Here is an 18588-nt window from a genome sequence, read left to right as displayed (position 1 = left end):
ACCTCCATGATGTGTGTGGTCATACATGGACCATGGTGTTTATGTACATACAGGTCAAGAGTCAACCTCAAGTATTGATCACTACCAACAGGGTGTTGATCTCTCTTTACTTTTTATTTTATCTATATCACCTGGATGGATGGATGGATGGATGGATGGATGGATGGATGGATGGATGGATGGATAGGTGGGTGGATGGATGGGTGGGTGAGTGGATGGACAGACAGACGGGCGGATGGGCAGGTGGATGGATGGATGGACGGACGGGTGGGTGGGTGGATGGGGGGGTGGATGGGTGGAGGGATGGGTGGGGAGGGGTGGGTGGACGAATGGGTGGGTGGGTAGATGGATGGATGGATGGACGGACGGACGGGTGGGTGAGTGGATGGACAGACGAATGGATGGATGGATGGGTGGGTGGATGGATGGATGGGTGGGTGGGTGGATGGATGGGTGGATGGGGATGGATGGGTGGATGGATGGATGGATGGATGGATGGATGGATGGATGGATGGATGGGTGGATGGGTGGATGGATGGGTGGATGGGTGGATGGATGAATGGGTGGGCGAATGGATGGGTGGATGGAAGGATGGATGGACGGATGGGTGGACAGATACCACATGAGTGCCTGGTGCTCACAGAGGCCAGAAGAGCATACCCGAGTTACAGTTAGTTGTGAACTGCCATGTGCGAACTGAGCCTGGGTCTTCTTTAAGAACAGCAAGTGCTCTCCACACCTGAGCCACCTCTTCAGTCCCTGGGGTCTTTTCTTTTGCTGCTCTGAATGCCAGGCTGCTTGACCCACAAACTTCTGGAGCTTCCTGTGTAGACCTGTCAACAGAAGCACCGAGATTCCCAATGCACTACTGTGTCCAGCTCTAGACGGGCTCTGGAGATTCTAACTCAGGTCCTTGCAAGCTTTTACCTACTGAGCCATCTGCCTCCCCAGCCCCAAAGCAGCAATTCGAAACAATCATATCTATGACTTTCCTCAGTACACATTTATTAAGCAAATACAATGTCCTCAACGGTATGGGGCCAGAAGCAGAAAACTAAGCAGTGGACTTACTAAGCAATAACCCTGAGTCCAGAAAGTTCATAGTCTGAGGCAGAATCTAGCCAGCTACGTGGTAAGAACAGAAGGTAAAAAGACCACACCCACTGGAGGTGGAGGGGGGAAGTCGTGGACAGCCTCGAAAAAGAAAGGCTCAGAGAGGCTGGAAGGGTACGTAGCATTTGTCTATGAATGGGAAATAAAACGGAATCCCCCAATGAAGAGAAAGAGTCACAGTAATCTAACAGTCGTAAGTTCAAAGCCATCCTCGGCTACACGGGAACTTCATGGTTAGCCACAAAAAACAAACACACAAAGGCAGCAACCTTATGTAAGCTGTTGGGGCAAAATAGCTGTTGGTTTTCCTGCTCCTTTACTTACAGGTTTTACTGGTTAAGGCAGCAGGAAAGCGGATGAGACTTGCTACAGCCACAAAGAAGGCAGCATTTTCTAACGAACGGACCGAGGTTCCAACTCTGCATGGTCCACTCACATTTTCGTCATCAAGGGTTCTTCGCTACTTGTAAAGACTGCCTGGCACAGAGACTCAAACCTGTGAGCCGCAAGCCAGCCAGTGCTGCAGAGCAAAAGCTGTCTCAAAAAACATAAAAACAAAAGGCCCTGCTCACACAGAATGGAAACATTGACTTTTAAAGGCCAATGCAAGGCCGGTTGTGGCAATATTTGCCTCTGCTCCCAGCATCAGGGAGGCAGAGGCTGGAGGATCACTGCAAGCTCAAGGGTAGCCCTAACCACATTAAGTGTCAGGTGAGCCAGGGGGACATTGTGAGACTCAAACAAACAAATGCATGCTAATTCAGTCAGCTGGGCTTGGTGGTACATATCTGTACACCGTCTCCAATGCTCAGGGGGCAGAGACAGGAAGATTTAAAGTTCAACCTGCCTGGAGTACAGAGTGAGTTCAAGGCTAAACAGAACAACTTAGTAAGGCTGTTTGAAAATTTAAGGATTTTTTGAAAGATAATTAAAAAAAAAAAACAAACCTGAGTCTGGAAAGATGGCTCAATGGTGAAGAGCATTTGCTGCTCACCCGGAACTGGGGTTTGTGTCCAGCACTCACATATGGGGGGGGGCAGCTCACGCCTGCCAGCCGCTCCAAATCTAGAAGACCCAATGCTCTCTTCTAGATCTCACCAGCACCTCGCTCACGAGTACAAATGCACACCCGAACTAACCGTAAATAACCCCAGCACTTAGAAGGTAGAAGCGGGAAGATCAGGGAGACGTTCGAAACCAGCCTTGGCTGCACATGGAGTCGGAGGCCAACCTGAGCTCATGGCACCCTGTCTCAAGAAAACAAAAATCAGGGTCCTGTTGGGGGCCGGTGGACGGCTCAGTGGGTGAAGTGCTTGCCAAGCAAACCCGATGACCCATGTTTGGCTCCCAGAATCCACATAAAGGAGAAAGGAGAGTATCGATTCCACAAAGTTGTCCTCTGACCCCTACAGTAGTAACACGTCACGTATGTGTACACACGTGTACACACACACACACACACACACACACACACACACATATTAAACCTTTAAAAAGACAAAATGCCATATGGCTCAGCACTGACTGTATGGGTTTAGTTTCCCCAACTTGTTTTACCTTCCTAAGTCCAACACTCCAGTAATATTATCTTTGAACCTCCTTCCATAATCTTGGGAGGGGGGAGGATACAGAATTCTCATCCCCAAGTTTGATTAACGTCACTTTATTTGACATGTTCCTCATACCCCATGAAAATGGAGAAAAACCATGGCAATGAGAGACTGTCACCCATTTAGAACAAGCAGGGACCAGGGAGTGACTCATGGAAATGAGGTGACTATGACCAGGAGGCAGGGAGGGCTACAGCCATAGTGAAAAGCATCCGCCTAGCTTCGTGAGACCAGGCTCACTAAGGCTAGCCACCACAGTTCAGATACTAGCTGGGAGCAAAGGGTTCTTCTTGAACCCGGCTGTTGGGTGAATTCTCTACCTCAGAGACTAAAGGGATGGTCTTGGACAAACTGCTTAAGCTCTCCTCGGGTTTCCCAAAATGGAGATTATTCCACGGTGAGTCCTACAGGTTCCATTGCTACAGGAATCGCATTAAGAAACTCCAGAGGCCAGTGTGGGGAAGCAAACCTGTAATTCCAGCACTCAGGAACCTGAAACAGGAGGATCCCTCTAAGTTAGAGTCCAACTGGATCTACACAAAAAATCCCAAGCTAGCCAGGGGATTCATGGAGAAGCCCTGTCTAGACAAGAACCAAAACGTGACCCCCAGAAAGCCAATTCAACGGTGAAGACACCAGGGCTCTCTAACCGTCTGAAACTACAGCCCATCTCTAAGGCCTACTACCTCAACAGAATTCGCAGTCTCTTAGTCCAACCTGACCTCAAGCTCATGACAATCCTCCTGCTTCAGTCTCCAGCTGCTGGAATGACAGGTGTGATCTACCAACTTCAGCTTCAACAAGCCTTCTGACGGTAGTTAACACTGACCTCTCTCTCTCCCCAAGACTGGAACGAGGAAGCATCCACTTAACCCTGGTGTCCTCACCTGGAATCCTTTCGTTCGGGCTAACGAATATGGGAAGACACAAGGCTGACCCGATGCTGGAGAACAACACAAGGCAGGCCCTACACTCCCAGTGAAAGGAGCCAGGAACCTAACGCACACTGGGCAAAGCTCTCCAAGAAGCCCCACCATCGTAGGTGCTGTTCACTGCCCCTAAGGCTACTCCTAAGTGCAAGCACAGACAAGGACCCAGAAAAAGAACTGTTTATCAGCCAAGTTCCAAAAGGGGAAGACCTAGCAGATACTCCTTCCCTTCTATGCTTTTTTAAAAACCCTCCCACTTTATGATTTCAATGACAAGTATAATGAGGCAAAATAAAATGTCTAAGACAGCATGAAGCTTGCAGTGGGAGTCGCACAGCAGGTGGAAACCTCTCCAGGGACAGGTGTCTTGACAGATTAGGGTTACTGCAGTCAAAGTTCCCTGGGGACGCACTGAAGGAAATTCCCTTTGCAGAACATCAGCTTCCTTCCACCCAGCCTGACAATGAAGGCTACAGGATAAAAGGCCATTTAAAAACAAACGAGGGCTGGGCTGCAGCTCAGTAACAGAGCCCTTGCTTGCCTGGATGTGCCAGGCCCTGAGTGCGAACTCCAGCACCGAAAACAAAGAGAGAAAAAAGTGAGATTTCTTACAGTGGTACACAGGATTCTGCCACCTGCTACAAGAACTCTTGAAGCCGCCCGGTGGCCCAGTCCTGAGTCACTTCCCTTCTCTGCACTCTAGGGTATCAATGGTCATGGGGAAGGGGGGAGCGGTGGACACATAGAAGCAAAAGACCCATGGTTTGGAAGCTAGTCTCCAGCCACTCCCGCTCCACCGCCCCAGGTCCCCCTCCCGTCTGCGTCCCCGAGACTGCTGACCCATTCTGGAGTCCAAGCAGGCGCCGCTGCTACCTTGACTAATGGCAGCACTGAATGAAAGGAGCCGAGGCAGGCTTCAGGATTTATGAATGTGCAGGGGAGGAGGGATATCATGTGACAATAAAGGAGAACGTCTTATTCACAAAAAAAGAAAAAAAGTGGTGAGCGAATACAGCCACTGAACAGCACAGGACCCCTGGCTAAGTACCGGCCAGGGCAGCCCGGCAGCCCCGCCCCCAGCGCCCCGAGAGGGAAACGCCTCGAACCCGAGAGCAAGATCTAAACCTATGTGCGACTAAGGCGGGAAGCAGCTGCCACTTGGCCCAGAGACGCTGACAAGCCCCGGTCTCCCCGAGGGGCGAGCATAAGCACCTCTGACTAAGCACCGAGAGCTTTGTTCCCCTCGGGCCTGCGGGCCGGGCACACGCACGGGCACGCGCTCTCCCTCACATACAAGTCAGGAGCGCGCTTCCCCGCACGCTCTCCCGCCCTCGCTGCACACGCTTCGGATCCGCCCCCAGAGCTGCCCCGACACTGCGGGGCGCGTGTGCCGGCCCACACGCGCGTGCACACACTCACACGCGCCGGGACTCGGCAGGCTGCTCCCGCGCTCTGGCCGCTACGCGGACCCAGGCGCACAGACCCTGAGCAGAGCCCGACTGGCCCTCCCCCAACTCCTCCGTGTTTTTATGAATGAAAATGTGGTATGCAAATGAGAGCGATTCAAGAAAACGAAATGGCGGAGCCCGGGCCCCAGAGGGCTCCGGAGAGAGCTGTGAGGAGGGCAGCGGTGCCAGGAGTCACAAAGTCACTATGCACACAGACCCATCGACCCCGGGATGCCCCGCATGGAGGGCGTCAGAGCTTCCGCTCCCGCAGCCCGAAGACCTCCCCGAGGTCATTTGCGCGCCCTTGGCCCGGGCTGCGACCTGGACTTGCAGACCCCAGGCGGTTTCTGCCGCCTCCCCCAGCCCAGCAAAGAGCCTCGCGCGCAGCCTCGACAGCTCAGCCAGCGGCTGCACCCCACGCCAAGTTCCCCCGACCAGTCCCCTCCTGCGTCCTTGGCGGCGGCCCCCACGCCGCCCCTCCGGGCACCCGCATCCCACCCGCGGCGAACTTACTCGTCCGGGTGTGTTTCTTCGGTCATTTTCTTGTTCACCTAGACGCCTGTCCCGCGGCGTGCAGCCTGGCTCCCTTCATCTTCCGTGCGCTCGCCCCCCTTCTTCACATCTCCGACATCTCCTGATTTGGTGGTGGAGGGGGGAGCTAGAGATGAAGGGGGCGCCGAGGCAGGCGGGGAAATGGAGAGCCCCGAGCGCAGGGCGAGGTCTGGGAAGGGGCGCACCCGGCAGCGGACGCCGTGGGCCCGCCGGGCGCGGCCCCGGGGCTCCGAGCGGGTGCAGGGGCGAGATTTGGGAAGGGGACCGGGAGGGGAAGAGCAGCAGAAAAACAAGCACGCTCGGGGCGGCGGGCAGCCGGCTGTGCTGGGGCCGGGCCGGGGTCGCCCCCGGGGACCGGGCCAATCAGGGTTCCGGGTAGCACTCGGCAGCCGGGGGAGGTGCGCCTGGGAGGCGGTGCAGGGCGCCCCGTCCGAGCCCCATCTCGCCACTCCACCGATTTACTCCATATTGGATTCTCAGCGCCGCCAACAGGAGGAGGAAGTAGGGCGGAAGCGATGACGTCTTCCCAGCGGCCAGAGGTGGTGGAGTGCAAAAAGCTTCCTACTTGCGACCAAAATAAAAAAAAAAAAAGAGAGAGAGAGAGACACACACAGAGGGAAAAAACACACTCACAAAACACTTTGTCCCGCCTACTGAGCGTGCCCCTCTTCTACTCCCCCTCCCGCTAGCTTCCACTCCGGGAGGAGCCTCGGAACGGCATGGTTGGCACTGCGTTGGTCGGGCTCCGAATCCTTGTCTCCGGGGCTCCGGGTTTTAGGAAGCCCAAGAGGGAGGAGGCGGGAGCCGAAGACAAGAACACATCTGGCTCCCGTTTTGTCCCCTCCCTCCGTCCAAACCTTTGGATTAAAAATCAAGGGGGGGGGGAGGTGGCGGAGGGCGGAGATGGGGAGGAGTTTAGGTGCAAGCCAGAGAGTTTGGTTTTGGAGAAGCAGAGTGTGGGAGGGGGGATGGGGGGCAGTGCAGGTGGCCTCCGTTGGCCTCCTCATCCCAACTCTGATAGAAACCTTGCAAGGAGAGGGATTTGGACTTTGCCAGTATCCTGTATAACAGGGGAGGTTCAGTTTCATGAGAATCTTGCAATCTTTTTTTTTGTCCACAAAGAGTATTTTTCTAGCCTGCATCTCAGGGTGGCTTCAAACTTGCTGTGTAGCCGAGGCTGCCCTTGAACTCTTGACCCTCTTGCCTCAGCCATCCAAATGATGGGATAACTGTTAAGCAACATCATGCCCACCAAGAGCGGACATTTAAAAATAATAATAATGTGTACACAGAAAATAAAAGGCACGCAGCCAAGAAACTTGCATTGCAGGCAGAAATGAAGTTTAAAGGTAACACCAAAGTGAATTAAATTATCCAGTTGGTGAATAATGTTTCTTGTTTTCAGCCCTTAGAAGTCCATAGTTTACTGAGCCACAGATTACTGCCTTTGATGGGCTTTGGCCAAAGAGAGACCCGGGAACTCCTCATTACCCCACCCCTGGCCGGCTTCTCTTTTTTTAAGAATGCGCAGGGGCAGGAGGAGAATGCGTGCTTGCTTGTCAGCAGAGTGGGTGGAGGGGAGAGGATGCTGGGTCCCCTGGAACTGGTTGCTAGCCTCCATGTGGGTGCTAGGAATTGAACCACAGTCCTCTGGAGGATCTTAACTGCTGAGCCATCTCGTCTCACCTCTCTTTAAAGTATTTTTCCCTACCATGGCCTAGGACCTGCCTGAAGTTTTCTGAGAGGACTCATGCACCATGTAGACAATGAACAGGGCTCAACTTGTGGATCTGCCTGGAATCTGAATTTGTGGAATTAAAACCCAATACAATTTTTGAAGGGGACACCATGTTTTCACTTGACACTGGATGCCACCGATTACAGTCATTGGGTATTTTCTGAGGTCTTGCCAGGGAACAAGGGACATAATCCCTGTCCTTTTTCTGCTCCTCAAGACTAATAGACATTTATACCCCCCCTGAATATGCCACTAGAGACATTCCACTTAGATTTTAAATAGCTATGAAACAGACTAGGGGAAGAAATATCTGCTTCAAAATTAGAAAACCGCCGGACTGAATAATCCATTCTACCGAGGTTGAGGCAAGAGGATCGATAGCAGTGCAAGTCCAGCCAGAGAACCCTAGGCTAGACAGAGCTAGTAAGCAAGATCCAGTCTCAAACGAAACCACAGAAAACGAAAAACAGCCAGGCATGGTGGGTCGTGTCCGTAATTCTAGCATTCTAGAAGCAAAAAGGTAGGTGGATCTCTGTGAGTTTGAGGCCAGTCTGGCTTACACGATGAGTTTCAGGCCAATCAGGCTACAAGGTAAGACCGTGAATCAAAGTAAGTGGTGGTAGGGGTGGTGATGATGGTAGTGATGATGATGGTGGTGATGATGATGATGATGATGGCCAGCAACAAACAAAACCTATACACAAAACAAACAGACCTCTTAGAGGTCTATGCATATTGAGAGTTCCACAGGGGCTTGAAAAAACAAGTTTCACCTTTGAGTCAGGTAGAAACCGGTGGTTTCATGCTTTTCACAACCACAATCATTGTGGACACAGATTGAGGTTTGAACGGCACTAGATTTCGAGTGCTTTGTGACAAGCAGTGGTGAGGGCACCAGACCTCATGACCTGCATTTTGGTATTCTCTTAGAAGACCTGAGATCCTGACGTAAACAAAGCAAACCTTGTCTTTCTTTGTCTTTTTGTTTGATTTTTGTGTGTGTGTGTGTGTGTGTGTGTGTGTGCGCGCGCGCGCGCGCGCGTTTCGGGGGGGTGTTTTGTGTTTTTTGTGGAGGGGGTGGTTGTTGTTTGCTTGCTTACTTTGAGGCCATGAAGAATATGAGACATGCTGGATGTGGTGGTAGACATCATTAATCTTCCCAGCCTGGAGGTAGAGGCACGTGGATTTCTTGAATTCAAAGCCGTCCTAGTCCACAGAGTTCCAGGACACCTAGGGCCCAATAGTGAGACCTTGGCTCAAAAAGAGTCTGGGGGTTGGGGAATGGCTGTAGACTTGCTTAGTAGCTAAAAACCCTGGTTGTTCTTTCAAAGGACCCAGGTATGATTTGTCGCACCCATATGTCTGCTCGAAACCTTCTATGACTCTAGTTCCAAAAGTCTGACATCCCCATCTGGCCTCCAAGGGCACGAGGCACCAAGGTAGTGCATACATGGTTATACATACAGGCCAAATACCCATACACATAAAAGAAAAGAAAAAAAAATAGACCACAGGTTAGTATGGTTCTTGCTTGCCATTCGAGAACCTACGCGCATCCTTAGCACCCACATTTGGCGGCCTGTAATTATAGTTCCAATGCTGGAGAAATGGAGACAGGCAAATCCCACAGGGCTTACTAGTCACTCCTGACGAGTTTCGGATTTGAAAAGCAAGGTGGAGGACTCTCAAAGAACAATAAAGAAAGTTAATTCTCCATCATCCTTGTCTTAGGAACTACTTGGCTCACGCTGATCTATTTCTAGAGTTTGTTGTAACATCTCAGGATCTATCTGTTTTGATTTGACCCATCGATATCTTACTTTTCTTATTCTGTTACTCCCACAAACTATAATAAAATCATGTTCTTTCTTAGAAAGAGGGAGAGGAAAAGGGAGAGGGGGAAAAGAGAGGGAGAGAGAGAGAGAGAGAGAGAGAGATTCAAAAATAAGTATTAGTTTGTCCTCATTTTAGATTTCAATATAGAACCTGCATTATCATTAATCTGAAAATACTGGGCACGGTAGCATCACAGGTAGTCTCATTAGTTGAGAGACTGAGGCAAAATAATCAGTCAGTTGGAGTACACAGTTCCAGGCTAATGTGGGCTAGAGTGAGACCCTGCCTAAAAAAACAAAACCAAAACAAAACAGACAACAACAAAAACCAAAGGGTTTTTTGTTTTGTTTTTTGATACAAGTGTGTGTAATGGTGCAATCTTTTATCTCAGGAGGCAGGAGGGTCAGGAGTTCAAGGTCATTGAGCTCCAGGCCAGCCTGAACTACTTGAGTGAGACTCGGTCTTTCAAAATAAAGCGTTGACTCAGTAAGATCTTAGAACTTCAAAAGTACTATCGATCTGCTCACAACTTCACGGAAACCCAGCACAGCTGCCTGCCTCTTAACGCCGCAGGATGGGCAGGGGAGGCCCCGTAGCTCTTTCTTTCCGGGGGGCTGCGGGAAAGCCCGGAGCGACCCTCGGCGGCCGGATCAGCAGCGGAGCAGGTCCTACTTTTCGAGCAGGCGGCTCGGCAGGGCGCAGTGCGGAACCGGCACTTAGGCCTCCTCTGCAGCCCGCTCTCCTTGCCCAGGCCGGGCTGCGGGTTACGCGTGGGATCGTAGGCCAGGAGCCGCGGCCCCGGGGCTGTCCTCGCCTCACCCCACTCTGCCCCTTCGGTATTTCTCAATGACCGGCGCTCGAGGACACTTCCGACGCGGGGGAGGGGTGCCACTCGCGCGGGTTTATCAGTTCCTTCCGGCCGCGCCCCGGCCGCTGCAGCGCCTGCATCACTACGCTCGGGCGAGCAGCCGCGGGTACCCGCTGTGCCAAGGGAGCCCTGGACAGTGCAGACGTAGTGAGAGGCGCCGCGGCCCTGCTGGGTGAATGGCTCGGGCCCATTGCACAATCTCCGGTATAATTAGCCAAGGGCGGCGGTGCAGGGCTCATCCCCCAGGCGGCACACTCCAGGATCATTTTCCCTTTCGGTTGCATAGCCGGGATTTTTATTAAACAGACGAAAAGCCTCCGCCCCGCCTCTCTCCACGCGGGTGCAAGTATTATGAATGAAACGCCAACCCCGCTGCGGCTGAGGTCGCCACTTCAGGTAGGAGGGTGGCTCGACCGCGCTCAGCAGCTCACCAAAGGCTCGGGTATGCATTTGCTCGGGAAGAGTCAGAATGCAGGAAGTAATCGACTGAGCGAAGGAGGAAGCATTCTTTGTGTAAAAAATTGTAACCGCCAGGGTTTGCCCCAAGTTTCAGTTTACAACTGTACAAGCCTCAGCTAATTTAAGAATGGGTTATGCAAAGGGTCTTTCGTCAGTGGCTGCTCACCTTCTAGTTGGCCGCCGCTGGGTGGGAAGGGCTGTTTGTGGCAAGTTACTACCCACGGACTCTAGCAAAGATGGGAAAGGATGACCTTGGGGTGCACTCCTGAACTCTTAACAGGAGGCAAGAGGATTGCAAATTGGATCTTGTCAGAGTGTCAGAAACGGAGGAGAGGAGACAGAGAGAAATCCTCCCCTAACAATTGCAGAGGATCAGAATTTCTGAGTCAGGCTGGGTATGTGGCCCAATTAGTAGAGTGCATTGTAGCATTTATTGTGATAGTGTGCATGAAGCCCTAGGTTCGACTCCCCAGCTCCTCATTAATCCCGCCTGTAACCTCAAGGTTATTCTCACCTACACCGTTTTGAGAGACACGGGAGTCCTTAATGTTTTCACAAAACAAATGAAGACAAATTAATTCAGAAACCGCAGTAACTGAAGCTAGGAGCCATGTCCACAGTTGAATGAATTTTAAATCTTGCTCTTTAAATCTTGCTTTTTTTGTGTATTTAACAAGCATGTGAAGGAAACCCTGCCACTGCCGCCCCACCCCAGCCCCCCTTCCCTGTTTTGGCAGCGTCTCTATGTAGCCTTGGTTGGCCTGCAACTCGGCCTGCTTCTGCCTATGGAGTGCTGGGATCAAAGGCATGCATTACCACACAGGCAGAGAAAAAACTTCATTCTAAAATTTAAAACCTAATTTTTCCTCCTCCTCCTCCTCCTCCCTCCTCCTCCTCCTCCTCCCTCCCTCCTCCTCCTCCTCCTCCCTCCTCTCTCTCTCTCTCTCTCTCTCTCTCTCTCTGTTGTTGTTGTTTGGGTTTTTTTTGTTTATTTGTGTTTGTTTTCCAGACAAGATTCCTCTGTGTAGCCCTGGCTATCCTCAAACTCATTTGGTAGACTAGACTGGCCTTGAACTCAGAGCTCTGCCTACCTCTGACTCGTGAATGCTGGAATTGCAAGTATACAGGACCACTTCTGGGCTCAGCTAGATTTCTTTTTTGCAGATATGAACTGGTATGTTTGTGAAGTCTAGGGTGCTGGGTCAGCATTCTACCACAAGCAATGTCTCTCATTTCTCCTCCACACATCATAACATAAATAAAAGAAAGAAACAAGCCCAGGAGTTTGTTTTGTCCAGCAGGCTAGTCTGAAACCCACCACTCTTTTCTCTCAGCCTCCAGAGTAGCTGGGACTATCGCTGTTTACCGTCATTCCCTGGTGCGATTTCATTTCCTAAAGCACTAGGTTTTCACGAATGGGTTTTTAATGGGCAATCATTTTTCATATCCACTTAAGGTTCGAGGTATTCTATGAAGCCACGGGGATGCCAAGGCACATGAACCCAGGTCCCTGCCCTCGAGGGTTGTGTGTGTCAGGCATCTAAAGAACAGGTTAGGATTTGTGGCCCATGGCTGGTGTTTGTGTGAGTGGGGTAAACCCCAGAGTAAGCTGAGGTCAGAGGAAGGCTCCCCAGAGGCTGGGAGGTTTGAGTCAAATCTTGGGGTATGTGATAGCAGGGTTGTGGATGGATAACTGGAACAAAAGATAAAGGAAGGAAGTCAGGCCAACGCAAAAGTCCTGAGGTGCACACTCTCTACGGGGGTTAGAGGCAGGGACCAGGACAGAAACTGGCCAAGGTGGCCACCCGGTCCAAGCTAAAGGTTCGATTTTTATTTTGAAGTCATGAACCTTCTTTAGCTAAATCACAACTAATCTTTGTTCAGTCCCAACTCCTTGCCAGGTCCATCTGAGTTATGTAAATGCAGGGCAAGTAGCACCTATTGTTCTGGGATTAGTGAATAAAACCAAAGTCACAAACTGACAGCTCTTGGGCAGGATAAGAAGACTCTTAGACAAGCTTGGTTTTTGACTGCCTTTCAATTTTTTTTTTTATTAAAGTAAAACTGAGCCTAAAACCAGAATATTTTATATAAAACTTGAGATCATTGGTTCCTCCCAGAGGAGAAAAAAAAAAAAAAAGAATTCGGAAGAAAGGCTTTAGCAACTGAGTGCCAAGCTCTAGTAGGTAAAACTTGGTGAGTAGAAGCTGCTCTTTCTTGCTGGCCCCAGGAGGCATTTGAGCTGGTGACCCTTGGAATAAAAGAACATTTTGTGACTAGATCCAAAATCCCATTCCTGATTCCAGGTAGCTAGAGATTGTTACCGAGTGAAGCAGTTTGCATGGAAGGAAAGACACTGATCCCCAACCCCCTTCCCAGAAGGCTGCATTATGGGTGGGCAGGCCGTGCACAGTGCATTCAAGCAGGCTTGGTCACAGCTCAGTGACAAAGAACAGTGAGGCTCCTAAAATAACAGCTAGTGCCTAGCCCGGTTCAGGCCCTGTTTCTAAGATAACCTGGCTGTCTGCCACTCCGTAGGGGGTTTAAGTGACCAGCTGAAAAAGTCACCAATTGGATCCTGCTTGTACCTAACATTTTCAGAGCAGGGAACACAGGTCTCGAATTTACAGTTCTGAGGGATTTGATTACTCCTGGCACAGTCGATGGTTTGAGGTGAAAGAAGTCAATTCCTTCCAAGACATTTTCTTCCAAGACCAGAAATTCCAATGCATGACAAAGCACAGTGGCGGGGACCACGGAGACAGATAATGAATTACCCAGACACAAGTACCTCAGCCATGGCTTGTCTCTGTGATCTGTGAGCTGCGGGGACTAAGGAGGTCTGGGATAATTCCCGATTCCTGACTTGAGCCTCTCTGTCCTAACAAGATCAGGATAATCATTAAGGACGAAGGAGGCTTAGACTACTTAAGGCAGAGCGACGTAATTGCTACTACCAAGCTGGGACACACAGTAGGCCAGGACAGAGGGGAAAGGGAAGCAGAAGCCAGAGAGGCAGAGAGATGGGATCAGTCCTGCCCGGTGCCTAGGACAAGCCTGAATGTCAGGATGTGAAAGCTAAGGCCTCAGTCTTTTGACCTGAGCTAGGTTGAGTTGAAGCTTTGTCACTAATAGCCAAGAAAGTTTGTGAAAGTAAAAATTCATTCTTTGAATTTCGAAGAAGAGCGAAGGAAAGTAAGGCATGGAATATTATTATTATTATTATTATTATTAGTAGTAGTAGTAGTAGTAGTAGTAGTAGTAGTAGTACATTTTGGCTTCTCACCACTTACTGTAAAAAATATCCTACATTAACAATTTTCTTTTTTTTAATATTTATTTTTTATTTATCTATTTGTGTGTTTATTTATGAGAGAAGATCTGACTACATATCTTTGGCTCACCTGAAATTCATGATAGAGACCAAACTAAGCCTCTCCAGCTCACAGAGATCTGCCTACCTCTGCTAGGATTAAAGGCATGGGTCCTCAGGCCTCGCCATTTTATTTATCTTTAGTTATTTATTGCTAACTAATTAAATCTGGCTTGTGGGTCAGAGCAGACCCTCAGAGAAAATTCTGATTGCTTTTATTTATTTATTTTTTTTCAAAATAAAGCTGTTTGTTTGTTCGTTTTCCGTTTATTTGAGACAGGGTTTCTCTGTTTAGTCTTGGCTGTTCTGGTACTTACGCTGTAGACCAGGCTGGCCTCAAACTCAGAAATCCACCTGACTAATAGGCAAAGGGACACCACCACCAGGCTTAAAATTAAAGTTTTTTTTTTTTCTTCTTCCAGAGGTCCTGAGTTCAAATCCCAGCACCCACATGGGGGCTCACAATCATCTGTAATGGGATCTGGTGCCCTCTTCTGGTGTGTCTGAAGACAGCAACCGTGTGCTCATATACAGTAAATAAATAAATCTTAAAAAAAAAAAAAACTCAAGATATTTGGCTCAAACTCAAGACTTTGTAACAATGGATTCCTACTTTGTGTGTGTGTGTGTGTGTGTGTGTGTGTGTGTGTGAGAGAGAGAGAGAGAGAGAGAGAGAGAGAGAGAGAGAAACAGAGAGAGAGAGAAAGAAAGAAAGAGAGAATAGAGGGGGGCAGAGGGAGAGGGGAGAGGGAAAGGGAGAGGTGTATGTGTGAGTTTGGGAACATATGCACACATGTGGAGGTCAGATAGCATCCAAGAGTCAGTTTTCTCTGGTCAAAAGCCCTTTGAGATGAAGAGCTGACAGCCAGGATGGATCCTCCGACTCTCCCATCCTGTGACGGGCCCCACAGATAGCTCAGACTTTAAACTGGCCATTAGATCTGCCTGCAACCTTGTGAGCCTTGGCCACATTCATCTGGTGGGAGCGCTATTACAGTTGTCATAGAGCACTTCCTAGCGTATGCCCCAGGTCCCTCAGCCTCCTAGACAGAAGCTTCTTTGGCAGGGGTGGGTGTGGTGTGGTAGAAGTAGGGATCGGTAGGAGGGGTATTGAGACAGAGCGTCATAGCCCTGTCTGGTCAATTACTTGCTACATAGAGCAAACTGTCTTGGAATTCACAGTAATCCACCTACCTCAGCCTCCCAAGTGCTGGCATGACAGACCTGCACCACCACAGCCGAGGCTCCTGAGGGAGATGGTAGGATGCAGCTTAGCATTTTCACCTGACCAGCACCAACAAGCCGTACCTTGGGTACAGTGGAAATTAGTCATCACTGAGGTGCCCAGGCCTGTTAGTGTGGGGACCCACATCACCATCTCACTCCAGCTTCCCCTCTGTCCATCATGTTTGACTTTTACTCCTCGTCCTCCTCCCAGGAAGACATCAGCAGAGGAAAGGAGCAACAGTGACGGAGAATCAGAATCTTACAACTGAAGGAGGAGAAAAGGTCCGTGTTTATGGCACCTGTGGTTTTAACAAAGGAAGCACTTTCTAAATTGTCATTGGTATTATTTGTGTGTCTGCACTTGTGTGTGTGTCTGCACTGGTGTGTGTGTGTGTGTGTGCGCTTGAGACAGGTCCTACTCGGTAGCCCTGGCTAACCTGGATGGAATTCACTAGAGAGACCAAAGGTGGTTTTTTTTTTTTTCTTTTTTTCTGGAGCTGGGGACCGAACCCAGGGCCTTGCGCTTCCTAGGCAAGCGCTCTATCACTGAGCTAAACCCCCAACCCCCAAAGGTGGTTTCTAACTCTTAAATTCACCTGTCTCTCCCTCTCAGGTGCTGGGACTAAAGGGGGTGTGGCACCACACCCAGCCCTTGTTTTGAGACAAGTAGCCCAGGCTATCCTCCTGTAGCCCAGGTTATCCTCCAATCACAGTGACAGCTCCTTGTGTAGCTTTCCTTCTGCTGAGATTACAAGCATGCACACCTGTTTTTCACATATATGCTAGGGACAGAGTGCCTGGCCTTTCACATATATGCTAGGGACAGAACGCCTGGCCTTTCCTAGGCTCAACATTGCTTTACCACTGTGTTTCATCCTTGCCCTAACTGGAACAGCACCTCCGCCCTCTTGCACTAAATAGGGATGAAATGAAAACAGTACAGTAAGGCCGGGTCCGGTGTGGGTTCGCCGATGCTCTACCAAGCCGTCACAAATGCAGTGGCTTAAACGGGAAGCATGGCTCTGTGATCTCTGCTTATTGGTTCTGCCTGTGAGCCGGCTTGCAGGGACCAGGCAGCCTAGGATCAGGAGATGGGCAGGCTGATTGGCCAGTGCTGGGTAAGTGCCACTGTGCTCTGTATGATCAGTTAGCCTCCCAGATCACATGATGGTGGCAGGGTTCCCAGACCAACAACAAGGCCAAACCCATTATAGATGCCTTTTTTTTTTTTAAAGGCTGTGCTTAAATCACATTTGTTAATACTCCATTAGCTAAAGAGGTCATGCGGTCGACCCAGAGTTGGAGTCAGGTAAATTCTCCTTGAAGAAGGAAAGTCATATTAAAAAAAAAACAAAAAACAAAAAACCAAGAGATATATAGAACAAGAGGAATGCGTAAGCGGTTTTTTTTTACAACCTGCTTTATAGCAACAGAGAGCATTTTAGCTAGGCCTGGCGCTACACATCTATAATCCTAGCTTAGGAGGGAGGGAGGAGCAAGAGGGTCAGAAGTTAAAGGGTCATTCCTGGCTGTATCACAAAAGCCAGAGCAGTCTGTGAGGTACGCGCGACTTTATCTCCTCTCAAGGGGGGGACACAAGGCTCTCCCTGGGAAGGGGAATAGAACAGACTTTATGGTGGACTGGGGTGGGATGGGGTAGGGAGAGGGAAAACACTCAAGACTTTATCTCCAAACAGACAAAATACATACATACATACATACATACATACATACATACATACATACATACATGAAAAGAGGCGGGCTGGAGAGATGGCTCAGTGGTTAAGAGCATCGACTTGCTCTTCCAGAGGTCCTGAGTTCAATTCCCAGCAACCACATGGTGGCTCACAACCATCCCTCTTCTGGTGTGTCTGAAGACAGCTACAGTGTATTCATATTAAAAAAAAAGTTTGAAAAGAGGCAATGACTTGTTGTGCTCATTTGCCTAAATTTTTGTAAAAAGTTACATTATCTGTTATGTGAGTCCCCATATGTTCAAATGCTTCTGGAGGTCAGAGGACAGCTCACAGAGTCAGATCTCTCCTCCGACCACACTGGTCCCCGAGACGGAACTCAGGCTCGGCAGCAAACACCGTCGCCCATTCCGAAGTCTCCACAGCCCTGCTTCTTTAAAAGAGATGTGTTTCCAAAGACATCATGACCCTTAGCATGGTTGTAAATAAAAGCACGTTTAAGAAAACATTAACAAAACCTAACTGTTTAAAGTTGCACTTGAGGCTGGCAAGATGACTTCGTGGTTCAGGGCGCTCTGCTCTTTCAGGGCACCCAGGATTGGGTCCAGGTGCCCACAAGGTGGCTCGCAGCTCTCTGTAATTCCAGTTCCAGGATATCTGATGCCATCTTCTGGCCTCAGCTGGGGCACTGATATAACAGGTAGGCAAAATATAAAATCAAAATAAATACCTTGGTTTTTGTTTTTTTTTTTTTTTTTTTTTTTTTTAGAGTTGGGGGCCGAACCCCGGGCCTTTTGTTTTCTGGGCAAGCGGCCTTCCCACTGGCCTAATCCCCAACCCCCCGTTTTTTTTTTTTTTTTTTTCAAAGGCAGAGTTTTTCTAGGCTGGAGAGATGGTGCTCTAGGCTCAGTGGTTAAGAGCACTGACTGCTCTTCCAGAGGTCCTGAGTTCAAATCCCAGCAACCACCTGGTGGCTCACAGCCATCTGGAATGAGATCTGATGCCCTCTTCTGGTGTGTCTGAAGACAGATGCAGTGTACTTAAATATAATAAATGAATAAAAAAATTGCAAATAGTTATAAAACATTATAAAGTTGTTTGCAACTAAATTCTCGGAAAAGTAAACCCTTATCTCTTCTCTTGCTCGTTCTTTCACCTGATATTGAGAGGGGTGGGGAGAGAAGGTTGGAACGGCGGCAGTATGGTGTGAGGTGTCTGCAGGCGAGGAGGGGCACCCTTCATCAGCCCTCAAGTGGGATCACCTTCTGGAAGACTCTGTCACTTTCTCTCTGTGAGGCTAGTGAGCCCATGTGTACCGGTCCTTTTTCCTGTTTCACTTCTCCCCATGACTGTGGTTCTTTATCTGTCTTTTTTTTTTCATTAATAAGAAGAAAAACCAGAGGACTCCAAGCTGGGGAGGCGGGGATGAAACTGGATGAACTTATGGGGTGGAGTTGAGGCAAATATGATCAAAACGCATTGCGTGAAATTCTCAAAGACTTACAGAGTTTTCATTTTTATCTGTGTATTTGTGTGGGCATGTGTGCACCACCATGTGCGTGTGCAGGGGTTGTGGGGACGGCTTGCATGAGTTGGCTCTCCCACCAAGTGGATCCCGGAAGAAATCAACCTCAGGTCTTCGGGCTGAGTCACCAAGCCATCTCTCTCTGCCCCTATCTGCTCATCCGAATTGCCTTCCCGCTCTAGTACGAACTCGGTATATAGGTGTGAGAGGCGG

The 18588-nt window shown here is 49.6% G+C and overlaps 1 protein-coding gene across 1 annotated transcript in view; it reads right to left on the bottom strand.

Moving 5' to 3' along the window:
* Positions 1–5716, bottom strand: part of Spred2 (sprouty related EVH1 domain containing 2) — a 106691-nt gene extending 100975 nt beyond the window's left edge. The window contains exon 1 of the mRNA XM_032915993.1: positions 5614–5716. Coding sequence (XP_032771884.1) covers positions 5614–5639 — 26 coding nt within the window. The 5' untranslated portion in view covers positions 5640–5716. The remainder of the gene's footprint in view (positions 1–5613) is intronic.
* Positions 5717–18588: the final 12872 nt, after the last annotated feature.

This window comes from Rattus rattus, chromosome 11, assembly GCF_011064425.1.
Source record: "Rattus rattus isolate New Zealand chromosome 11, Rrattus_CSIRO_v1, whole genome shotgun sequence".
Classification (NCBI taxonomy): Eukaryota; Metazoa; Chordata; class Mammalia; order Rodentia; family Muridae; genus Rattus; species Rattus rattus.
The sequence above is the reverse complement of the archived record's forward strand: the minus strand, read 5'-3'. Positions and strand labels throughout refer to the sequence as shown.